General features: G+C 46.9%; 1 protein-coding gene across 1 annotated transcript in view; it reads right to left on the bottom strand.

Annotated features, from left to right (window-relative positions):
- LOC135896974 (potassium/sodium hyperpolarization-activated cyclic nucleotide-gated channel 2-like) overlaps positions 1 to 16,416 on the bottom strand; it is a 55,000-nt gene extending 38,584 nt beyond the window's left edge. Inside the window, exon 1 of the mRNA XM_065425539.2 lies at positions 16,285 to 16,416. Coding sequence (XP_065281611.2) covers positions 16,285 to 16,301 — 17 coding nt within the window. The 5' untranslated portion in view covers positions 16,302 to 16,416. The remainder of the gene's footprint in view (positions 1 to 16,284) is intronic.
- Positions 16,417 to 21,904: the final 5,488 nt, after the last annotated feature.

Below are 21,904 nucleotides of genomic sequence, written 5' to 3'. Positions count from 1 at the left end.
CGGGCTGTAATCAAATGTGAGTGCTCTCGGTCTCTCGCTCTCCTTACCTTTATGCCTTCATCTCTCCCGTTTCACAGTGTAGACTAACTAGCGAACTTTCCCGCCTTGGTTAGCTTCCTTGACTTTCACTTTTTTTCGTCTGTCTTTTGATCCGTTAACACACAATCTTACTGCAGTTCTCGCACGGTCTTATCGAGAATACTACGTATAAACATCAAGAAGTCACGTAGGCATGTTTGTAGGACAATGAACCGGATTCACTGGTCCAATAATGCGAATATATAAAGCTAAGTAGGTGTACTGACCACTTTGTTTTCAATCGACGGGAGCCACCATGTTGGAAGAACTCTGGTCAGCTGTACCACTCTTTATTCATTCTTGCAGGCGATGTTGCAAAGTCAAGTTATTAGTATTGCGCAAAACAGGTCTGCGTGACTCGCCTCCAAATGAATACCCCTTGACGTAATAGTTCTACGGAAACCCGCCAGGTGGAGGGAAGTAAGAAATAAAGGGAAAATGAGACATCCATCCAATCATAGTAATTTCTACAAAGGAAAACCATACGGGTTCCTCGAAAGAAAAAGCTTCGAAGTTGAAGAAAAATTCGTCCTGGTCCGGGGCTCGAACGCGGGACTGCCGCTTTCCCGAGGCAGCCGCTCTACCATCTGAGCTAACCAGGCGGCTAGAAGACAATAGGGCGAAGCCGAACACATCCACAACTTACTTCCCTCCATCTTGTGGGTTTCCGCAGAACTATTACGTCAATCTCTTGCCTTTGCTTCAGAGTTGTTGATGAGTTCGACTTCGTCCTATCATCGGCCAGCCGCCTGGTTAGCTCAGATGGTAGAGCGGCCGCCCCGGAAAAGCGGTAGTCCCGGACAAGGACGAATTTTTCTTCAACTGCGAAGCTTTGTCTTTCGAGGAACCCATATGCGTTTCTTTGTAGCAATTGTTACGATTGGGGCGATGTCTCATTTTCCCTTTATTACTGAATACCACGTACCTATACAGATACCAGGCTTACCCGCTCTTATTGTGACGTCACTTATGACTTTAACATTTTTAGCGCACGAAAAGGGACGAGAGACAGAAGAACGACACGGACTCAGCGATGGAGATAGCATTTTAATCTTGCAGTTATAAAAAAAAGTTTTTGGGCTATACATGGTCGCCTTTTTCATCTTCGATATCATCTTAACTTCCATTACACATGTCTCGGTGCTGTCTTATTTGTTCAAAACCAGTACATATGCGCATGCGTGCGCTGCTCTCTGTTCCCTATATATATGTGTATCGCTTCGTAGAATAAAAAAAAAATTGTTGGAAGTTAGCGCTGTGTCCGCGTCCTTCTTCTGCCTCTCGTCCCTTTTCGTGCTCTAAAAACGCAAAGGTTACGGAATACCAGCATGCCCAAACTAACGCGCTTTCAAGTCACTTAGGAAGGAAGACGCCCCCACTGAAAACCATGCTAACAACAACAACAAAAACTAACACGAAAAAAAATATAGAATTAAAAAAATAAGGGACACTGCAGCGCTAAACGTCATTGGCGTCCACCTATTGAAATGCGTGGTACCTCGACTTCCTCGCCTGTCGTCAGTTCCCAAAGTGCGTATTTCTTTACGTAAAATGAAGGTGTGTGCGGGCTAAATGCACTAACGTGATAATACATCGTCACCATTTCCACCTCCCATTCGTGCAAAGAGCCACATTTGTTTTCTAAATTATATCAAAAGACATTGGTTCGAGGCGTTGGCTGCCTGCTAGCTCTCTCTGTCTTCCCTCTCACCTATTTGCCAAATGATTGGCGCACATTTGGGCTTGTACAGCCCATTTTCCCACTCGCTATAAGCACTACCAACGCCTCGGGCCTCCCGCGCCACATATTATACAGACGTGCAACTTTGTGAAGTTCACCTGATGGCTCAACATGCGAATACAAAGCCAACGGAAAAATATTCTAGGTGTATTGTCAGCTAGATTTGGAACGTCGTCACTTGGCTGTCTCATCGCGAATGGTATTTCTGTCATCTTCGCCTGGATCAGCGAAGGCGTCTCGCGGTCTAAAAAGCTTTCTTTTTGTCTCTTTTCTCTTCTTGCGCGTGCGACGGCAGTAGCGCGTTATCTCAACGTCAGGGAAAGAAAAGGGAAAGAAAAAAAGGCGGATGGATGCAGATCAGACCGGCGCCACCTATCAGGAAAGTGTGCTGTTCACGTGCAAAAGGAAGCAACGACGTGAGCCATGTGGCATGTCACAGCGTCTTCTGAACGAAAACAATGGCAGCAAAAGCGCACCTGCGCTGCTTCCGCAATTTAGACCGCCGTATCCGGTGTTGGGGCGCGAAATGTTTACGGCCTCGTACTTCCATTTTGCCTTGTCAGCTGAGGCGCAACTAGTGCTTTTGTATGTGGTTCTTCAGGGCGACAGATTTGCGCCAACGTCCGCCATCTTGTGCTTCAAAGGAACGCGGTAAAGCCACTCCTTGCTCGCGCAGGATCGCCGCTCAGTGCGGCGCAAAAAGCGTATGCAGTTGTTCTGTGTTCCTTTGAGGCTGCGAAATGCGAAATCGTATCTGCAGCTACATAGAAGAAAGAGAAAGAGAGAAAGAAAGAGAGGGACAAAAGGAAAGAAAGCAGGGTTGCTAACCGAAAAGGCGTCTGGTTGACTACCCTACAGTGGGAGAAGGGAAAATGGGGAATATAAAAAAGCCAGAGAGAGAGAGAACAATTCTACTTAGAGATGTAATAAAGGAAGCCCCCTACAGAGTGTCGGCTATTCGCACTGCCAAGCGGCACACTCTAGCGGAAGAAAACGCAAAGCAAAGAATTGTTGGTCACTGTCGTCCACGTGGCAAGGAACTGCCCGATACCGAAGCGAACAAAGCTCCCGAAGACTCCGTCAATGCTTACAATTCCATTTGCAAGAGCGAACTCCGACTGTCTTCTCTGAAGTCTTACATTATATGTGAAAGAAAATCACACGAACCATCCGGAACATAGTCACAATTGCCTCCAGAGACTACCACCCTAACAAAACATTTAGGATACCATCAAAAATTTGGCCCAGCTGTGCCAGTCTTTTGCATAGACTTGGGCTGCAAGCGGTGAGTACGCGTGGTCACGTGCACTTGATGAGACACGGTGAGTCACCAGACTGAGCTGTGCCATGTGCATGAGTCTATAAAGCGTTCGCCATGTGACTGCCCTCAGTACGTGTAAGTGCGACAGATGCTGATTCACGAGCTTGCCCGCCTCGACAGCCACCCGCTGTCAGAGGAAATTATATTGCGCCCTTGGCGTGACTGCACGTCTAGTTATCAGGCCATCCAGGACCTAATTAATTTTTTTGAAAAGTACGGGATTGAACTCTTAAGTTGTAATTGAAGTAATAACTCAGCGCGATAAATACACGGAACAAAAAAGGTAGACAAGGACAAGCGCTACTCACAACTGTTTAATGGAAGGAAGGACAGTACATATATATCCTCTTGTCATGCATGCGCATACCCAGCAGAAGAGGACAGGCACATGCACATCAAAGGCGGTTGCGCAAGTCAAATTCGGCATCTAGTATTGAGATATAAGACTCACTTATACACCTATCTCTATTCTTTTTGATAAAGAAGGCCTCAAGAGCGAGGCTGGAAGAGTTGTAGACTTGCCCATTATATGTTTGCCTCTTGTCTCTGTCGTCATCGTCACCCATCGTGTTCCTCTTTCTTTCCCTATTCCCCAGCGCAGAGTAGCTGACCAGAGGATGCACTTTAGGAAGACTTCCCTGCCTTTCATATCGTTAACATTTCTTTTTCTCTCTCTGTCTTTCTTTCTCTTTTAGGCTGATAGTTGTGCTCTACCATAGGCCAGGCACTTTCTTTTGCTCGTCATTAGTATGTGCACCGTCATGAGTACAAATAACCTTAAAATACTTTCATGTATGGCGATTGCTTGAACCTTACCGCGATGAGCGCAGTGTGTTGGATGTCTTATTAATAAGGGAAGGGGTGAGTGGGAGGGTGGGGGCGGAGGCTTTATTCGTCATGTGTACCTGTGTTAGTGATCTTAATACCTTTGAGAACGAACTCGGGACACGCAGCGTGCCTAATTTCCTCGTATTTCACCAGGAAAGATGAACTGCGCGAGTAAGTACTGTACATGTAATCATGAATACTCTTGCCCATGCTACTATAACCTTCACCAACACGCATTTGCAATTGAATTGCATTTCCCAATTGAAGCGAACTGTTATTAAGGCAGAAGCCTCAAGTGGCTCATGGGTCGAGAAATTTCTTGTCCGGCGTTATCGAAAAATTGACCGTCCGGCGTTATTGCAGCAAAATTCAATATCGCCGAAATTGGGGGTCGAATCCACGACCTTTGCTGGGAGTCAAACCTACCACATTTGGTGTTAATTGCGGCAATGTGAATTAAGGCGCAGTTCATTTAAGATAGAGTTAATCAAGGCACTCATACCCACGTCCTTTGCTGGGAGTCTAACTCTTCACCTTTGTGTTAATTGTGGCCAAGTTAATTATGATATGGTCAATTAAGATAGAGTTAATTAAGGCGCTCGAGCCCACGACCTTTGGTGTTAATTAGGGTGAAGTTGTCAATCTATGCCCATGGGCATAGATTGACAACTTCACCCTAATTAACAACTGCGTCAGGGCATCTGGTGTGACGCGTCCTCAAGAACGTGCAAGGCTGCAGAAATCTGCGACGTTCATATCAACACCTTAGGGAACAAGACCTCAGGATTTCTCCAGAAGAATGTGCATATGTAGCAGGAAGCCAATGACTTCGTACGCCATATCCATCGATGGACAAAATGTCTCTTTTGCAACGACGTATAGGGTTTTAGGGGTAATCATCGACCATGACCTCTGTTGGAGTTCACATGCGGCCTACCTAAAGAAGCGCCTGACAGCCATCTTTACTCTTTTCAAGTTTCTTGGAGGAAAAACCTGGGTACTCTAGTACACGTGATAACGCCCAACTGTACCGGACACTGTTTCTCAAATTTCTTAGGTACAGCTTGGCAGTGCTGACCAATACCTGCAGAACTAACATCCGTACACTCCAAAGTGCCCAAGCCCAGGCGGTAAGGGTTTGCCTATAGGCCTCGTGGTTCTGGCACGCAAAGGCCCAGAATTCAATTCAAATCAAATCACGAGTCATTAAAAAAAAACCTTTCAGTTGGTCGTGCTTTCTCAGAAATTATGATCAGGCTTCGAAAAGTAGCAGACTGCGCTTTGAGTTATCAAGACATTTTTCTTTCCGATTTATTTTACTGCTGGTCCATATTGTGTAATATCTAGCTTCATCTGCATTTCTCCTATCCGGTAGACACTGTCTACGTATACCTGACATTTAGCACGCTTTTCTCTGCCGCTGTCCACAGCAAGTGTAATATTTAGTGGCTCAGTGTTATCGTTGGTGTTGTTTATTTTTTGTCCTCCAATATGAGTCAACATTTCTTTCTACGCAGGCTCGATTTCCTTACGTTAAAGTTGAATCCCAGAGATTTGCCGTGCTTTCCACATGTATTTCCAAGAGGCTGACTATATATCTACAAACAAAACAATGTCATCCACGCTCATTAAACCCGCAATACGCCGATACACCACACAGCTAGCATCTCATTTATACGGAATATTATGGCCAATTTAGCGTGTGTTGCTATTCCAAACGAACTTGCCCACCTCGACACCTTGCTTCAGCATATTATAAGCAACCCCATTTTCCTCTAGCGTAAATTCTATGCTTATCACGTATATCACGAAGAGGAGTGGTGACAAATGGCTAATCCTGGCGCTGGCCCTTCCAGATATCTACTGTCATGTCATTGGCTATAGGCCATCGCAACTTAGCGTAACTGAATTGTTATATGGTGTATCTTCTTTAAAAACTCTGTGCATTTCCCGCAAGCATTCCTGTCTAAAGATGCTACACAAAATGTCCCTGGGTATCCATAATGTGAAACGATATATCTGTCGACGTTGCAGCAAAGTGCCATCCACCATCTTGTCTATGACCCGGCAAAGCGACAGTGCTGACTGGACAGCATACCTACACACACAGCTGGTACATTCTCGTTTTTTCACTCACGTTCCACCATTGCTATGCGGGGCCATAAGCAAAGCTAAGGATCCATTGTAACGTTGGCAACAAGTTGGGACAACTTTTTTTTTAGCAATGGCGCCTCCTTCAAACCAATACGCATCCAGATCCGGTGACTTATAATCACTATAATCCAGAACAATATTCGGCCAGATGCAAATTTTGTCACGAAAGGGCGGACCTGGATCACATTATCTGGGCCTGCCCTCGGGCGCCCCGACAGGGCCGAAAAATTAAGGATGGGAAGCAGCGGGAGACCGTGCTGCTCAGCTCGGCCCCCGAAGGCCAACTTTTGGCCCTCCAGCAGGCCGAGGATGCCGCCAGAGCCCAAGGGCTTCTCGCCGCCATCTAGGCGGGGTTGGCCCGCCACCAATCTGCCGGCTACCTAAATAAAGGTTATTTCTCGCTCGCTCTCTAAGCGATTGGCACAACAGAATGAAGAAATAAAAACCAAACCCACGTGCGAAATAGTAGTCGGTCTAACGTACTGGGTGCTATTCTTATCACGTAAAAGTAACATTTAATTTCGGATCTCGTACCCTCGAGTACTGTTGCTAACAGTGACATGTATAATAGTCCTCTGAAATATTCTTGTTGGATTATCTTCCATTACGTGAGCTTCGTTTTAATTTGAGCTCTTCCGTACGAAAAATCTTTTGATAAAAGTCATATTATTATACGACCACGCGCACGCGTGTGTGTGTGTGCAACGATATAAATATATATAATGTTGAGGTACTGCTCTGTTGTAACTACGCAGTTTCCAGCTTTTGTCTTTTTCCTTTCTTCATGACTTAAAAGCACGAAAGCTTCCCATTCTCGCGCTAAAAGGAATATGTTTTGTGAGTGGAACAAAAAAAAAGAAACAAAGAAAACACGTCACAGGTTTCCGCGCCACATATTTGAGCCTACATATTTTTTTTCAGTCTGAATAAAAATATAAAAATACAGAAAACACCCGAAAGGCAAGATCAGTGTTAACAAAAGTTATACTTTGATTCACTCTGAAACACAAAATGCGTTCTATAGCTTTTCTTATTTTTTATTGCCACTTATTCACTTAAAGTATTAGAGGGCTCGGGAAAATCCATCCTTACAGCAGATATTATCAAGCGAAATAAAAAGCAAAAGAAAGGAAGAGCGGTCATATACGACCGCTGGTCTACATTCCTATATGATATACTCAAAGAAAAAAAAATCACACGCTTTGGGGCTTTTTTCGTGTCAAAGAATAATCGCCACTCCACTTGTTTGAGTTTACTTTCTCTAACGCTCTCCGCTCGCTACTTTTCTCTCGGGGACGTTATGCCACGATGGTTTGGAAACAAGCTAAGCCTCATATGACGCAGTTTTTTTTTTCTAAGAGTGTTCTGCACACACTCGCGTCAGCGCATTGGCAGTATAGCTAAATACGGCTGGTTCCGCGCGCCCTCTCGCCAATAAGCTGTCGCCGTTTCACAGCGTTAACCTTGAATCGCACGTGCGTCCCTCTCCCGCACTTTGGCTTTTATTTACACGTCGGCTGTGGTATTCACACGCAACGCTTTTAGAAGTCGCCCATACAGTCGCTATGCAGTGCTTTCCAGCCAGAGCCTCCTGAAACAATGAAGCCATCCGTACTTACCACGGAAGCACGCTCGCAGCACAATGCAAAGGAAACGCGAGGGAGTGAAAACACGCTCAGCGCGCAGGTGCCGCATTGCGCATTTGCGTGGCGAGAAAGCAGAGCATAGTTTTGCGACCCGTCGTGCATGCGCTTGACACCTTCTGTCAGCGCGGTGAGAGAATAAATAAAGTGACGCTCGGAATCGAATACTGACCACCAGCTTGCCGATCACCTTTGTTTCGCACCTTGTCTTCGCAGCACGTATACCATGCCGGTGCGCAGTTTCAGTTCACACACTCGAATCGAAAACCCAACACAAACGAGGCAGCTCTATAGTGCTCATTATTTTCGTGCACGAAACCTTATTAACAGTTTTGATGCGAACACTGTGTAGTGCCAGACCTTCAATTCCGGCAGACATCTATGGCGCGCCTTCCTGAAGGCGCAACGAAGTTGAGACATAGTAGCGCAAGCTTTCGTTGTTTTTTTAAAAGCTTGACGAATTAACATTTTTTTTTTCAAAACACACATAGCTCAAGTCAGAAGCCTGCATCACTGCGAAAGGTTGCTAAGCGTTGGTTTCAGTTGCAAGGCAACGTAAACGCTTATGGGCGTGACGGGCTACCCTGCAGGCGGCGCTGCGAAAGCGCCGGCCGACAGCGCCCTCTGTGCCGCGCTGATCGGTTTCGGGTAGTACAAGCCACGGAGCCCGCAGCGGTGTATCTGCTCGCCTGAGCTTCGCTGTGGCGGAAATGTCGGATAATTTCGTGCATGGGAGGCTTCGTAGCATACCTTCTATCGCCAAAAAAGACAAACAGCTGTGCCGAATGCCAACACTAGCTGCGCCGCACGACAAGTCGCAGGCGCAGTTTCGCTGCGCTGCTGCTTTCGAATACGTGTACCGCTCAAGTCACGCGGTGTCAAGCTGCAACGGCAGGCTGTTGCGATGCGTGTGTATTCGCTTAAACGCGCATCAACTCCGAATCCTGACCCCTTAACAGTGAAATAATCGAAGTAACGTAAGAATCATCCAACTGCTGGCGTTAGTACCGTGGCTGAGCTTGACCGGTTCTGATACCTGTTGACGCCTAGACCGCCGGCAAACATACATACCTTCGCTTCAAAAGCACATTCGCAAACATGGACATCGGTAAAAAGTGCGATTGAGCGTCTGCAGCAGAGCTGCGGAGTGGCAACTCTGGAGTTGGAATGATTCCGGAATCATTCCTTATTTTCAAACACCTGGAATGGAATGGGAATGAAATCATGGCGCCAGTCGAACAGATGGAATGGGAATGGAATGAAAGCCCGAGATTCCAGAATGGAATTGGAATAGAATAGGCATATAGTCCCGGGGCGCTAAGTGTTTATTTTAAACGAGATTACAAAATTGGCAAATTTGCCGATTAGACTTTAAGTAGACTTGGCCCATCCTTTTTTTTTATTTCTAGCTTTTTACTCAATGCTGCTCTTTCGGTATCCGCCTAAGGCTGACTTCCTCTGCCGCGGTAATTATAAACAGCACGGCATTCAACACATTGTACATTTCTGATGACCTGGAAACCTTTACTTGTTAACGTTGAAGTGTATTTAAAGACAGCAACTCTTAGTTACACCAAACTCGAACTCTTAGTTGAGGAGTTACATATGTTGCTTACATAGGTAATTCCTTAGTTTCCGTGAACTTCTTAACATTATTGCTCCATTCAGCAAGAGCATGCTTGACCTACCACAAATGTATGCTGGCCAAAGACAGCCACGTCACACACGGTTGCACCTTGCGCGAGTCTACGGTGATTTCAAAAACGCGCTCTGTCTTTACGCACAGTGCCTAGTATCCAGAACGCGCGATGACAGGCGGTCGGCAAGGTGTGCTGAAAGATGGCGCCCGATAGCATTCCAGTAAGTGTGACACAAGAACATGCCGCTGGCTTTCATCGATTCCCACGGTTCTAAACTCGTTCAATGCGACAGCAGCATTTTTGAACACCGCCATCTTAACCTTGCTTGCTTGTTTGTTTGTCAAATAGTAGCGTTTGTCTATTGCGAGGGTCTCGGTATAAGCTTCCTTTGCACTTTGTTTTACTCGAATGATTAATAATTAGAGAGATTACAGGTAGCAACGCCTTGAATAAATTAGAAACCATAAAGCGTATTTATTCTTGTGTAAAATGATAGTACGTAGCATTAATTATTACGTTGTTAAGACTTCAAAAAACTTTTTTTTCTCGCTATATATATATAGCAATTCCGGAGGAAATGTTCAATTTACTGGAATTTGAGGAATGGAGTGAACCAACTCGGACACTCCAGGAGTGAGAATTGTCCAACTCTCACCATTCCGGGAGTTAAAAGGAGTGGAATCACGAGGATTTCCGCTCTCTGGAATTCAATGGGAATGAAATGGAGGGCTCCGCTCCGCAACTCTGGTATCTGCCCAAGCTTAGCGGGCGCTGTAATGTTGCTTACGTAAAAAGAACAATGCAGCAGCAATAGCTCCGTTTGTTATCGTTCATTTGTTTGCAACAAGATGTAATGTGACAACGGATGTTTAAACATTACTTTCTATGTACAACCCACTACGTACTGTGACTGCCGGTCTGTCAAATCTGTACAGCAACAGCGTCCAATAAATAAATAAATAATGTGCTTTCATATGGCAAAATCATGATACGATAATTAGGCACGCCGTAGTGCGGGTACTCCGGTTTAACTCCATGCTGTCAGCCCCATAAGGACGCAACAAGTTGTTCGCATGACCTCGTTTACTCGTGACACCGCGTTGAAGTTTGCCGTTCGTTAATCGATGGAAGATGAAGGCGATTGTTGAACTTTCGCAGTATGAATAGCTGCATGGCGACGATCTCCGAGCCTGTCAACATATCAGCGCCAAAATGCGAAAAGATGGCGCACGCGGCCTATTTCGTTCATAGCACTTTTCCTTTTTATGCGAAGCATATTACGAGGGCTCAACCCAGCTCCTCAGGCGCGGCGGTGTCGCCTTCAATACCACGTGACACCGTGACGTCACGACAGCGGAGAAACGGCGCTCCAACTCACGCCGTCGCTCGCGGCGTCGCCCCCGCATCGGACGCGGTGAGCGTCGAGCAACGCAGCGTTCGGCGCGACAACGAAATGTGCGCCTGAGCAAGCGCCGCACACCTGAGCCGACGCCGACGCCGACGACACCGGCTTTTCTGCGACACGAACTCCTTAACGCTGTCGCGTTAAAATAAAGGCTAGTATGCTTCGCATCCTGGGCTTAACCTTAGCTAAGCCACAGCCATTTTTTTTATACCATCTTTTGCAGTACCTTGGTTAAAAAAAATCACCGATGATTACCGACATCAGACTAGCCAACGGCTGGGTAGGGACGCTCTTAGCAGGCCCCCTGCCTAGCTCCTCAGGACCCCAATAAAGTCGTTTACTACTACTACTACCAACGATTACGATACTCCCTAATGCGAAATTTGAGCGCACCTCTATAAGTGTTTTCATTTCGCGATACATTGGCTGGCTCGGACAATCTGCCTCGTGCGGTACGTTGCAAATGGAGCAAAGTGTGGCACGACTGCCTCGCTAATCTGGAGATCGCTAGGGGCAGCGCGTGGGTGATGCCTGGGCGCGAGTCAGCAGCCCACGCAAAAGACCTCCTAGACGACGCGCGCTACTCTGGCGCCATCTCATAGCCATCGTCGCCGCTCTACGCTTTCCTTCTCGCGCTTTCACCATACCCTCCTCCTCCACTTTCCTCATCGTGTCTCAGAACGGCAACGGACATTCCTTAGTTACTTGCCACAAGGCAGCTCCTTCATCAGCACCCGCCCAGACGGCAATCGACGGGGCCCGACATAGACTGCGATGCGCAAACAAAGGAGCTCACTTCGAGGCGATAACAGCCGCCGCCCTCCGTGGATGCGGTAGCTACCGCGAAGGCCAGTCTCCTGACCCCGACAGCCTTCACCGTGACAATTAACGGGAGAGCCCACTAATTGATGCAAGGGGCCAACGTCGAGGATTTTTATGGGAACATATGCGTCGACTTCGGTTTCCCAGATTGCCACGTGGTTGCCTCGTATGCGCGCGCGATTGCAAAACATTAGAGTGGTTTAGCTTGTTTGGTGTTCAGATAAACGCAGGCGGAATTTGTGTGCTTGCCAACGCAACGCAAATTTTCGGCACTGGCGTAATCGTGTTGTTGCCAAAAATTTACACCCGCAGCAAAGCAAAATACACTTGGTTACTGCAATATTACCTGTTTTTGTCTGTTTCAGCTCTGCGACGCAGGTTGCTGCACCATGCAGGACGCTCCCGTTTGCGCCTCCGCCCATATTTACCACCTGCGTTTCCTGAATCCACCTGCGTTTACCTGAATACCGGGCACGCTAAACCTCTCTATTGGAGGCTGAGTCCGGCGGAACGGTGCGACGTCATGGGTGGGATTTTTCGAACGATTCGACGATTGCGATTGGCCGAGACAGTCATCAGATTGCTTAGTCTAGACACCTAGGGAAATGAACTGCCTTAAAAGCGGACACCTTTCGTGCAGTGACGTGTCCTGACGTGTTCCGATGTGTACCGAGACATGTAGTGAGCTCAGACGTTTAAAGTGATCCTCAGGGAGTGGGCTTCCGCACCTGGAGTCACGGTAAATGATGTAAAATCAACCCTTTTCTTTCGGCCCTACTGCCGGACGCACTCATTCCCGTGCCTGGAGGATTCCTGGCCTCAACACTATCCCTAGTCGCGACAATGTCGAGCGAATTCCGATAATTGACGCGAACGTTTAATCCCACTCCAATACATACACACTATAGTGTCGGAGCTCATTTACAGAATAATTTCGACATTTCAAGCAAGGCCAAGCATAAATAGCGGACTTCTAGAGTAAACAGGTTACAACAAATTATGAACGGGACTTATTTACCACTGTGCGAAAAAAGGCCAGGGCGACACAGGGAGATGGGTATATACTCGAACTGACCAGAACAACGAGCGAACCAAGGACTCAGCCCTGACACAACGCTTCGACAAGAAAACACAACTTAGCCGCCGTGGCGGCTTACCTGCTATGGCGTTGCGCTGCTAAGCAGCAGGTCCCGAGATCAAATCCCTAGCTGCTGCGTTTCGACGGGGGCGAAGTACAAGTGCCCGTGTACCGTGCATCGGGAGCACGTTAAAGAACTCCAGGTGATCGAAATTGATCCGGAGTCTCCCACTATACGGCGTTCCTCATAATCCGACCGTGGTTCTGACACGTTTAATCCGATAATTTCATTTAATTCATCTTTATCTTCATCAGGACCATATATATTATACTACGATGCGTCCAACACCAGAGTCACGTGCATGCACAGTGATGCACTGCGAGAACTGAAGACAAACTTAGTCGGCAAACTGAATGGCAAGTCCTCATGACACGCGACCGTATGAGTGCCTCCTTCCTGCAAAACGCGCTGCGTGTATATCCCCGCTTCCTCCATACAGGGCAAGAAGTATACAACTACCTTTATTTAAACATCAGGGATGTTAGGGGTGCACCCAAAAACCCTATGACTGGCTTGACAGAGGGGCGCACCCCCGTACATAAAAACCGGCAGCAACAGAACACGGACTGAACAAAAAAAAAAAAAAACTACAGTGCATAGGCTTTATGCGTACGCTTTAGGCTTTTATATATGCATTTATCCACTCACGTTCTTGGCATCCCGTTCGAGCCGTCCGATCGAAATAGGTTCTCCCAGTGCATCTCATAGGTTTGTTTTTTTACCGCCTGCCAAGCCTACTACAAACCAGCGCTCGCTTGCACAGGTGCGCGCGATGGATAACGCTGTTGACTCGCGTCCCGGTTGTAAACAGCGCCACCTGTTCGTTATAGCTCTCTCGGCACAAGCAATGAAGAGCGAGAGTCAGAAAAAAAACAAATGACTTGTGGGAATGTGCGCAAAATGTGGGCACGTGCGATTCAGCCGCAGAGCTATTATATGTAGCGTGACCAACTGGCGAAGGCTGCGCCCTTGAGAGCGTGGAGAGAATCCATCATAGATACGATATATATATATATATATATATATATATATATATATATATATATATGTGTGTGTGTGTGTGTGTGTGTGTGTGTGTGTGTGTGTGTGTGTGTGTGTGTGTGTGTGTGTGTGTGTCCTTATTAAACCGTAACCACTGAATTTAGGAAGTCAACAAGTTTCGGTTAATCCTGTGTTTGCCGACTCTGCTTATTCGCGAAAATTGTGTCCGCCAAGGCGCACAAGCCACCTGTGCAAGCAATTATTTGCGTTGATATCAATTTTTTCGGGGCGGTATATTCATATTTTAACTTTGGCGACCCAGGCATCATTTTGTATTACAATTTCGGATTATTATACCCGCTTCCATCAGGCTTCACCCCGCACCTAAGCCATCGATTCCTGCATGGTGTTTGGCTCGACCTGCAGTGCTCCTCACCGTACCAGGAATCGGAAAAAAAATCTGAGCTATCATCACCTACTCTTCAACAACTACTTCTGCCCCTTTCACACGAACGGTACGCCGACCACGTACATGTTTATGCAGATGGATCAGCAACTCACCAGTGTTCCTCTGCAGCAGTGGTTTTCCAAGCGAGTATCACTACTATAAGTTTCAAGACGTGTCAAACGATGACATGGACGGCTGCGGAACTCGCAGCTCTTCGCGCGGCACTCGTCTCCCAAGAACAACCTCGAAGATGGTCCATATTCACTGACTCGAAGGCAGCACTGCAGCCTTTACTATCATCCCTGCGGCGCGGACCACGCGAACAACTGGTATTCGAGATCAGAGAACTAATACACACCTTGGCTGAGAAAGGACACAGCGTGACATTTCAGTGGCTTCCAAGTCAGTGCAGCGTCATAGGCAACGAGCACGCCGATAATGCGTGCTCGGTCGGCTCTTCAATGTGACAAAAAGGAGTCAGCATCGTTATCAAGGACAGATGCCGCTAGAAAACTTCGAATGCTCACCCAGGATATCACGTTCTCCATACGAAACACATGAAGTTTTCGAAGCAACCGGCTGCATCACCTAGACTCTCCTCTTCGCTTTCGCATTCCAGCTGGACTCTGCCGACGCGAAGCTACCCTGCTTTGCCGAATATGGCTAGGAGTGGCCTCTACGAAGTCTTTTGCTTTCCGAATCGGATGGGCCAACGACGCCTCGTGTGATGACTGTGCTGGCGAGGGGACTCTTCAACACCTTCTCTGTGACTGTCCTCGCTACAATTTACAGAGACGACCGCTCGTATTCGCGCTGGCACGCTTGGACCAAATACCATTAAAAGGGGAAACTATTTTAGAATGCCGACACCACAAGCCATCGCAGTTGAGGGTGACGAAGGATCTGTTGCAGTTCTTAAAGACAACAGAACTGGACAAGTGGCTGTAGCCTGAACTGATGTTTACAGTGCTACAAGTGCTACTGTGCTGTGCGATGATTGTATGCAGTGACAGCTACCGAATGTGTATCTGTACTCGCTTTCATTCTCTATCTCTTTTTTCTTGTCCCTTTGCCTCCCCTTCCCCTCTCTTCCAAGCGTGGGGTAGCAAACCGGACTTTCCCTTTTATTTAAACTCTCTGTTTTTCCCCTTTCTTCTCTCTCTCTTGACAACCCTGTATGTGGCATAGGGGTATTGGACGCTCTTCAGCTGTACCGTGCGTCTCTTCCGTGTTCCGCCAAGCAGCATGGCGCGAACTTCAATGTCATTAGTTCAGCTATGTTCCGCTGGACGAAGTTCGCACAATAAAATCAGCGACTTCTGTCGCCAAGTGTCTCTCGAATTCATGTCAACCCTTTTGATTTTCAAAATCTTCCCTAGAAAACTGTAAGAATAATTCCAGAATCTCATTTCACTTCTTCGAGAGTATATATACATACATATATATATATATATATATATATATATATATATATATATATATATATATATATATGTGTGTGTGTGTGTGTGTGTGTGTGTGTGTGTGTGTGTGTGTGTGTGCTCTATTTCTCGTGCTTAATACGGACATCAAATAACAAACCATGTTTTGAGAACGACAGTTTAACTATAACCCCTAATATTCCCGTTATTATTAGGTTCTCTTTCAAAATTTCTACGCGAATATATTAATTGAAAGGCATCACATACTCTTCCTATAGTGTGTTCTCAGTGTTGAAGAAACGACCCCGAAGGGAAACTGCTTGACCAGTTTTTATTAAAGTTTATTCTCTCTCTTTCCCTGAACCGTCCTCAGCCTGTTCTAACGCGCGAGCGGTACGGTGCCGATCTTTACAAGTGACCGGTTTATAACAAAGCATTTTCGAGGCCTCAAGTGCTTCGTCATAGTCGCGTTTGACTGCATACGCATCTAAGGGCGTCGCATCAGAAGTTTATGGCGCTTCTGATTATATCAACGGACAAACTGGTTGTTTCCTTTTTCGTCTATTGCTATCACATTGTACGGCGATCGTTTATATTAAGCACGCACAAATCTCAATCGAGTGTCGATCAGCAGCCCTCCGGCCGGTGCTCGAGGCTTCTTACCCTGATCCAATGGCCATGATCCTGCGCTGTCCAACGTCTCTCCCGCGTGTTCAAGTGGTGGCCTTGTGTGTACGGGGGAATCTCGCTACGGCGACGCTTGGGCGAAATGCACTGCCGGCTGCTACATCTCGCTTCCGCGGCGCGGCGACTGACCTTAGTAGCGGCGCGTCTACGACTGTCACGGCGGAGAAGGGGGGAGGCTTATATGGAAGGCGTAAAACAAACGCGTGCTCCGTCTACGGGAAGCGCTTCCCTCCCTGCGCTGATAAGCAGTACGAGTTTGGAATGGGCGCGTAAAATCTCCGCGAGTAAAACACGCGCACAGAGAGTGACACCGGGAAGCGTATCTGAGCCCACGTGACGCAGCCACCGAGACACTTGATGCTCGAAGCGCGAATCACAGCTGTAGAAGAGCAAACGCAGCCGCTGGCAAAAGAAAGTTCACTGTTGGTGCGGCGTTCAGAAAGAAAGAAAGGGAAAAAAGGAATTCCAAACTGGGCTCGCGCGTGTCCGGACTTTGTCGTTTCTGGAGGCTGCATAAGCGTTGTTTCGCGACTGACTGACTTTTTTTTTTTTCTGGCTATAGACCACAGTAATAAGGGCGTACAAAATGGAAGACGCAAATATGAAACAAAGGAAATGTCGTCGCAGCAATACAATCATACTTCAGCAAGCATAATGCAAATGAATCAATCAGTCAATCAAAAGAATGCTTGTTATTTACAAAGGTGGATTGAATATACAGAAGGAGGCCCCATAGCTCAAGGCTGCGAGGGGACCTCCTGTTTTGAAGTACGTGAACAGAAGGGAATGAGCAACAGGCGAGTGTACATTAACAGCAACTAGAAAGCACGACGATGAAAAGGTATTCACATACAACAAAATGGTATAATAGTAAATATGGGGAGTATCAACGTTTTATTAGAAACAGAAACTTTTTTTCTTAATTGGAACAAGAACATGCTTCGTTTTAAATCGTTAGAAAATTATTCCATAATGCTACAGCTGTAAATTAGGCCATCTGTTTTCCTTAGTTATTGCATGCTTCTGGTACCAAAAAGCTGTCATTCAAGACAAACCTGGTGTTATTACAATTATAAAGGAGGACATACCTTGTAAAATAAATTAATATAAATGAGCTTGTTTACAGTCTTGAACAGCGCGATGACTAGGGGGTAGTTAACCATAAGCGTTACTGGAAGGATTTTATATTCTCGAAGGAGTGTAAGGACGTTGGCGCGGAAAGTATTGAATATGATAAATCGGATGGCTTGGTTCTATAAATGACTGCGTAATGGGAGTAAATGTGTGGGTTACATGTTATATCATGTTATGTTAACGTGATATACATGTTATGTGTATCATGTTATGATATACAAGTAAAATGGCTGTGGATGAAGGCGTAGTTTAAACATAGCGTAATGTAGAAGAGGACAATACAGGCATAAGCAGGATCGCCAACACAGTGTGCGAGGCACTACGAGATTTTAACCAGTGCTCTTCTCTGCGGAACTTTCTGGATGCACGGCCCACGTCCAATAAACCTCTTTTCAATAACATCTATTCTTATGGCAAAAGTATCGTCGCGCTTTTATTAAGATTTTTATTCCACAGGTCAATTTATTGCTTTAGGTGCAAACTGGGTCTACAATACTTTCGGTTGGAGTCTAAAATAAGACCTATAGGAAGAAGCGTCGCTTAACAGCGTACGATTTCAGTGAATGAAACGTAATTCCTGGATAGGAGGTTGAAGTTTTAGAGGTAAAGAACACAAGTGTAGCTTCCACACAAATGTAGATATACACAAATCTACACAAATGTAGATCGCAAATGTAGACGGATTAACTTGGAGAAAGTTGAGTTCGCACCATTTTGTTCAATTCTTCAGGTGATTAATAAGCTTTGTAGTTAAGAATTAACTGATTAGTCTATTGCTACTATTTTCGTGTCATATCTGCGTAGAGAAATGGTATGGAGTTACAAAGAAAGTTAGTGATATCGTTAACGCAAGTAAAAAATATAAGCGGTCCAGTTAAAGAGCCCTGTGTGTACGCCTTTTGTCGTAACTTCGAAGTTAGAAAAAGTCACAGGCCTGCTCGGCGCACGCAGCACAGTCACAGCGTAAGCTGGAGGAGCGGCTACATAGGAGCTCCATTTTCGGCACCACGCACTATACAGGTCTTCGCGGCGAAGTATCTTCGCGTCGTTTTCACGAGAACGATCTGAACTGTCCCCCCGGCGTCGAAGGCGAGGTGCGACTTGTCCTGCTCTCTGCACGGCGGTCTACTGAGCCCGATGTTGCCTGGCTGTAGCTGCGCGCGTAGCTCTATATAGAATCGCTCCTTAAGGTTCGTCGCTTGCGAGGAAGCTCCATAACGTGTACCGAAGAGTAAACGCAGGTATCCAGACTTGACCCGTGGCACGGTACGTTGCTGTTGATGATGGTGATGATAATGATGACGTCCCCTTCGAAACGAGAGGGTGACAAATAGTCACCTGGCCTGCTGCATCCAGGATCAGCTACATGCAGCATGAAACTGCTATATGAAACTTCTACATGTCAGGACACCTTGTGGAATATAACGGAACTGCAAGGCAAAGCTTGTAGGTATCGACGCTACGCTGCGCGCACGTCAAGTGGCACATAAAACCCCTCAATTTTCCAAAAGTAGCGCCATTCTTAGATCTTTCCGCCACCCCGCTCACCCAGGCGCTTCCTCCTCCATTCCTCCTGTCGCCCCAGCTTCCTCCGCTCCCCCATTGGCCAATCTGTGTCAGGTGAAAGCAGGCCCCGCGCTTTTGTATATTTTTTTCTTTCCGGCGCAGAACAGGCGCCGCGCTTTTGTATATCTTTTCTTTCCAGCGCGCTGCGACCCCCATTCTTGGGCCTGCGCTTCGAAAGTACGGCAGGCGGTTTGAAGGAGCGCGGTAGTTTTATACAATGTGTTGGGCCGAGTGCTTAATTGCGATGCCGTGCTGCTGCGCCTACGGTTGCCACAACAGACCCAGTGACGGCATAAAGCTTTTTGCTTTACCATTCGCCGGGCGCAACGCAAAACGAAGAAAAGTGTGGATTCACAAGATCGGGCGGGCTGACTTCGAGCAAGTGGCAAAGAACGCGCGGCTTTGTGAAGTGCCACGGCTCCTCCAACCTCTTCTTTTGACGCCCGTGTCAAAACGGGCCCGTGTCCAGTGCATTGGGGACGCGTTAAAGAACCCCAGCTGGAAAAAAAATTAATCCGGAGCCCCCATTATGGCGTGCCTTATGAGATCGTGGTGTTGGGATGTAAAACCCAAGAATCAACTTTTTTTCTGTCGTGTGTGCCTTGACTGTTCCAGTTAACGCAACACTGCTTCCTTGTGAAAACTTACAACGCAAAAGAATACAGACGCACGTAGTATACAGAGATAAAATTAGCACTTCAACAAAAGTGTTGCTGGTGCCAATGAGGGGAGGGGGATAATTATTTTCTGAACCTCTTTCCAGTTGTCCCATCAAGTTCCTTCTTTTTTTTTCTATCAAATTCTAATCGTTTGCACTGTAATAAATAAATAACGATTTCATATGCTGGTACGTTTTTCAAATTATCTATACCGCCTATGTGTGGAAACGTTGCTCGTGGCCACCACAACCTGTGCATGAGCTACGTACATCTGAAAAAGGCGCGGAACAGAAACGGCCCTGCTGCCAGGCATTGCTGACCGCAGACAGACGGAATCTCTCACGCGCCGGCCGAACAAAAGCATCCTGCAGGTACGTAAATTAACCTACGAAACCACGTGCACATACTTTCACGCTGTCAAAACCTGAAACTCTGGTAATTACTCGCGTGTCTGAGCACACCGCGTGCTTGTGTCGTGTTTCAGCAACACGAACTTTCAACGTGCGCGCGCTTTACGCCTTAAATACGCCTTGAATAATGGTGCTTTTCTCTATTTCTTCCGCAAATCCGACACGACATTCTTAAGGCCAGTTACCGACTGACAAAGCAAGATCTAGATTGAAAAAACTGCTCCGCAGGACTCGAACGAACTTTCCGCGGATTTCCTCCCGTAGCGTATTAGCCGTCGTCTGCTACGGCAGGCCCACCACCGGCGGCGCCACTGTCGAGGCCGCGCCGAGCGGAGGAGGAGGGAAGCGAATGGCGCTACTTTGGGAGATTGAGGGGCTTTAGTGGCACAATACGATGGTAATGATGATGGTGATCTCATGGCGTTCCTTTTGAAACGGGACGGTGAAGAACAATCACTAGCCTGCTTGAATTAATAAGGTATGTCAAACATGTTTTTCATTACATCAATATTTATTCATCTCCATAATCTTCTCCTCTTTCCTCAAGACTTCTCTAGCTACCTTGCACCACTAGCTATGCAGAAGCTACATGGCGTACCACCTGGTGTAATAATATGCAACTGCAATACAAAGGGTGCACGTATAGACGCTGTGTTGCACGAATCTCACATTGCAAAGCAAGTGGCATGAATGAATGCTGCTGCTGCTGCTGATGATGATGATGCTGATTTAACGGCACCCCCCCCCCCCCTTGAAACGCGGCGGTGACGTAGTCACCTAGCCAGTTTCATTCATTCATTAAACTTTATTTGCAGAAAGAAGTTGGAGTCGATGGGGTCGGGGTCCTCAGTCCAGGGCTCCGCTGGTCTTTGCTGCCCGCCGGACCAGTTGGATGAGAGCTAGTCGCTCTCCTGGATCCGAGCTGGCGAGTAGTACCTCCCACTGCTCCTCATTAAGGGTGTAGATGTGTAGGTGTTTGCCTACCTCAACGGATTTGATGGGACAATCCCATGAGATATTAAACAGAGTTGGCTTTCCATCGCACCAAGGGCACTCGGTCTTTCATGTTTCGGGAAAATTTTTGTTCGACAAGATTAGGGAATAAGTTCGTTTGTATTTTACGGAGATCGTTGGCTTCCGTACTGCTGAAGATTTGTGAGATGGTCCAAATGTCTGTCGGTTGAGTCTCTGATACGTGAGGATGTCTCTGCTAGAAGTGGGGATAGGAGTGTGTGAAAGTGCGATCACCTGCCCCGCTCGGTTAGTAATTTCTCGAGCTAGGGCGTGGCCACGTCGGCTATCCGGGCGTTGCCCGGATAGCCGACGTGGCCGAGGCGCCATATGACTTACCGGTGATGTTTGAGGTTAATAGGGAGCAGGTTCCTTATTTGTTTTGGGGACCACGCCTTTCATGAAGAGTTTAGAGGTATCCTATGGGTATTACAAGATCAAGGATCTATTGTCAGCTTCTTGCAGTCTAATGACGTTGGCAATAGGTGCCGCTTCCGTTTCGGCCGTAGAAGTGGTGACGAATTGATTGCTGTGGATGAGGTATAAGTTGTGATCAACCACTGTTAAGATTAATCCTCTCTTCGTGGATAATTGTGCTGCGTCTACATATATGAATGACGTCGGGATTATCCTTGTACATGTTGGTGAGCGCCTTGACTCTGGCCTCTCTTCTATCCAGTTGTCTGGTGTGATGCACGTTCTTTGTAATGGGTGCGACAGATATATGTTCTCTGATTAGGTGAGGTAGCTCCTCTGTATCCTTGTTAACATGTGCTGGGTGTTGAGGGTAGCCCGCTCTCATGAGGATCGCCCTTC

This window comes from Dermacentor albipictus, chromosome 1 (genome assembly GCF_038994185.2).
Source record: "Dermacentor albipictus isolate Rhodes 1998 colony chromosome 1, USDA_Dalb.pri_finalv2, whole genome shotgun sequence".
Classification (NCBI taxonomy): Eukaryota; Metazoa; Arthropoda; class Arachnida; order Ixodida; family Ixodidae; genus Dermacentor; species Dermacentor albipictus.
Note: the sequence above shows the minus strand (reverse complement) of the source record. Positions and strands in the feature narration are given on the sequence as shown.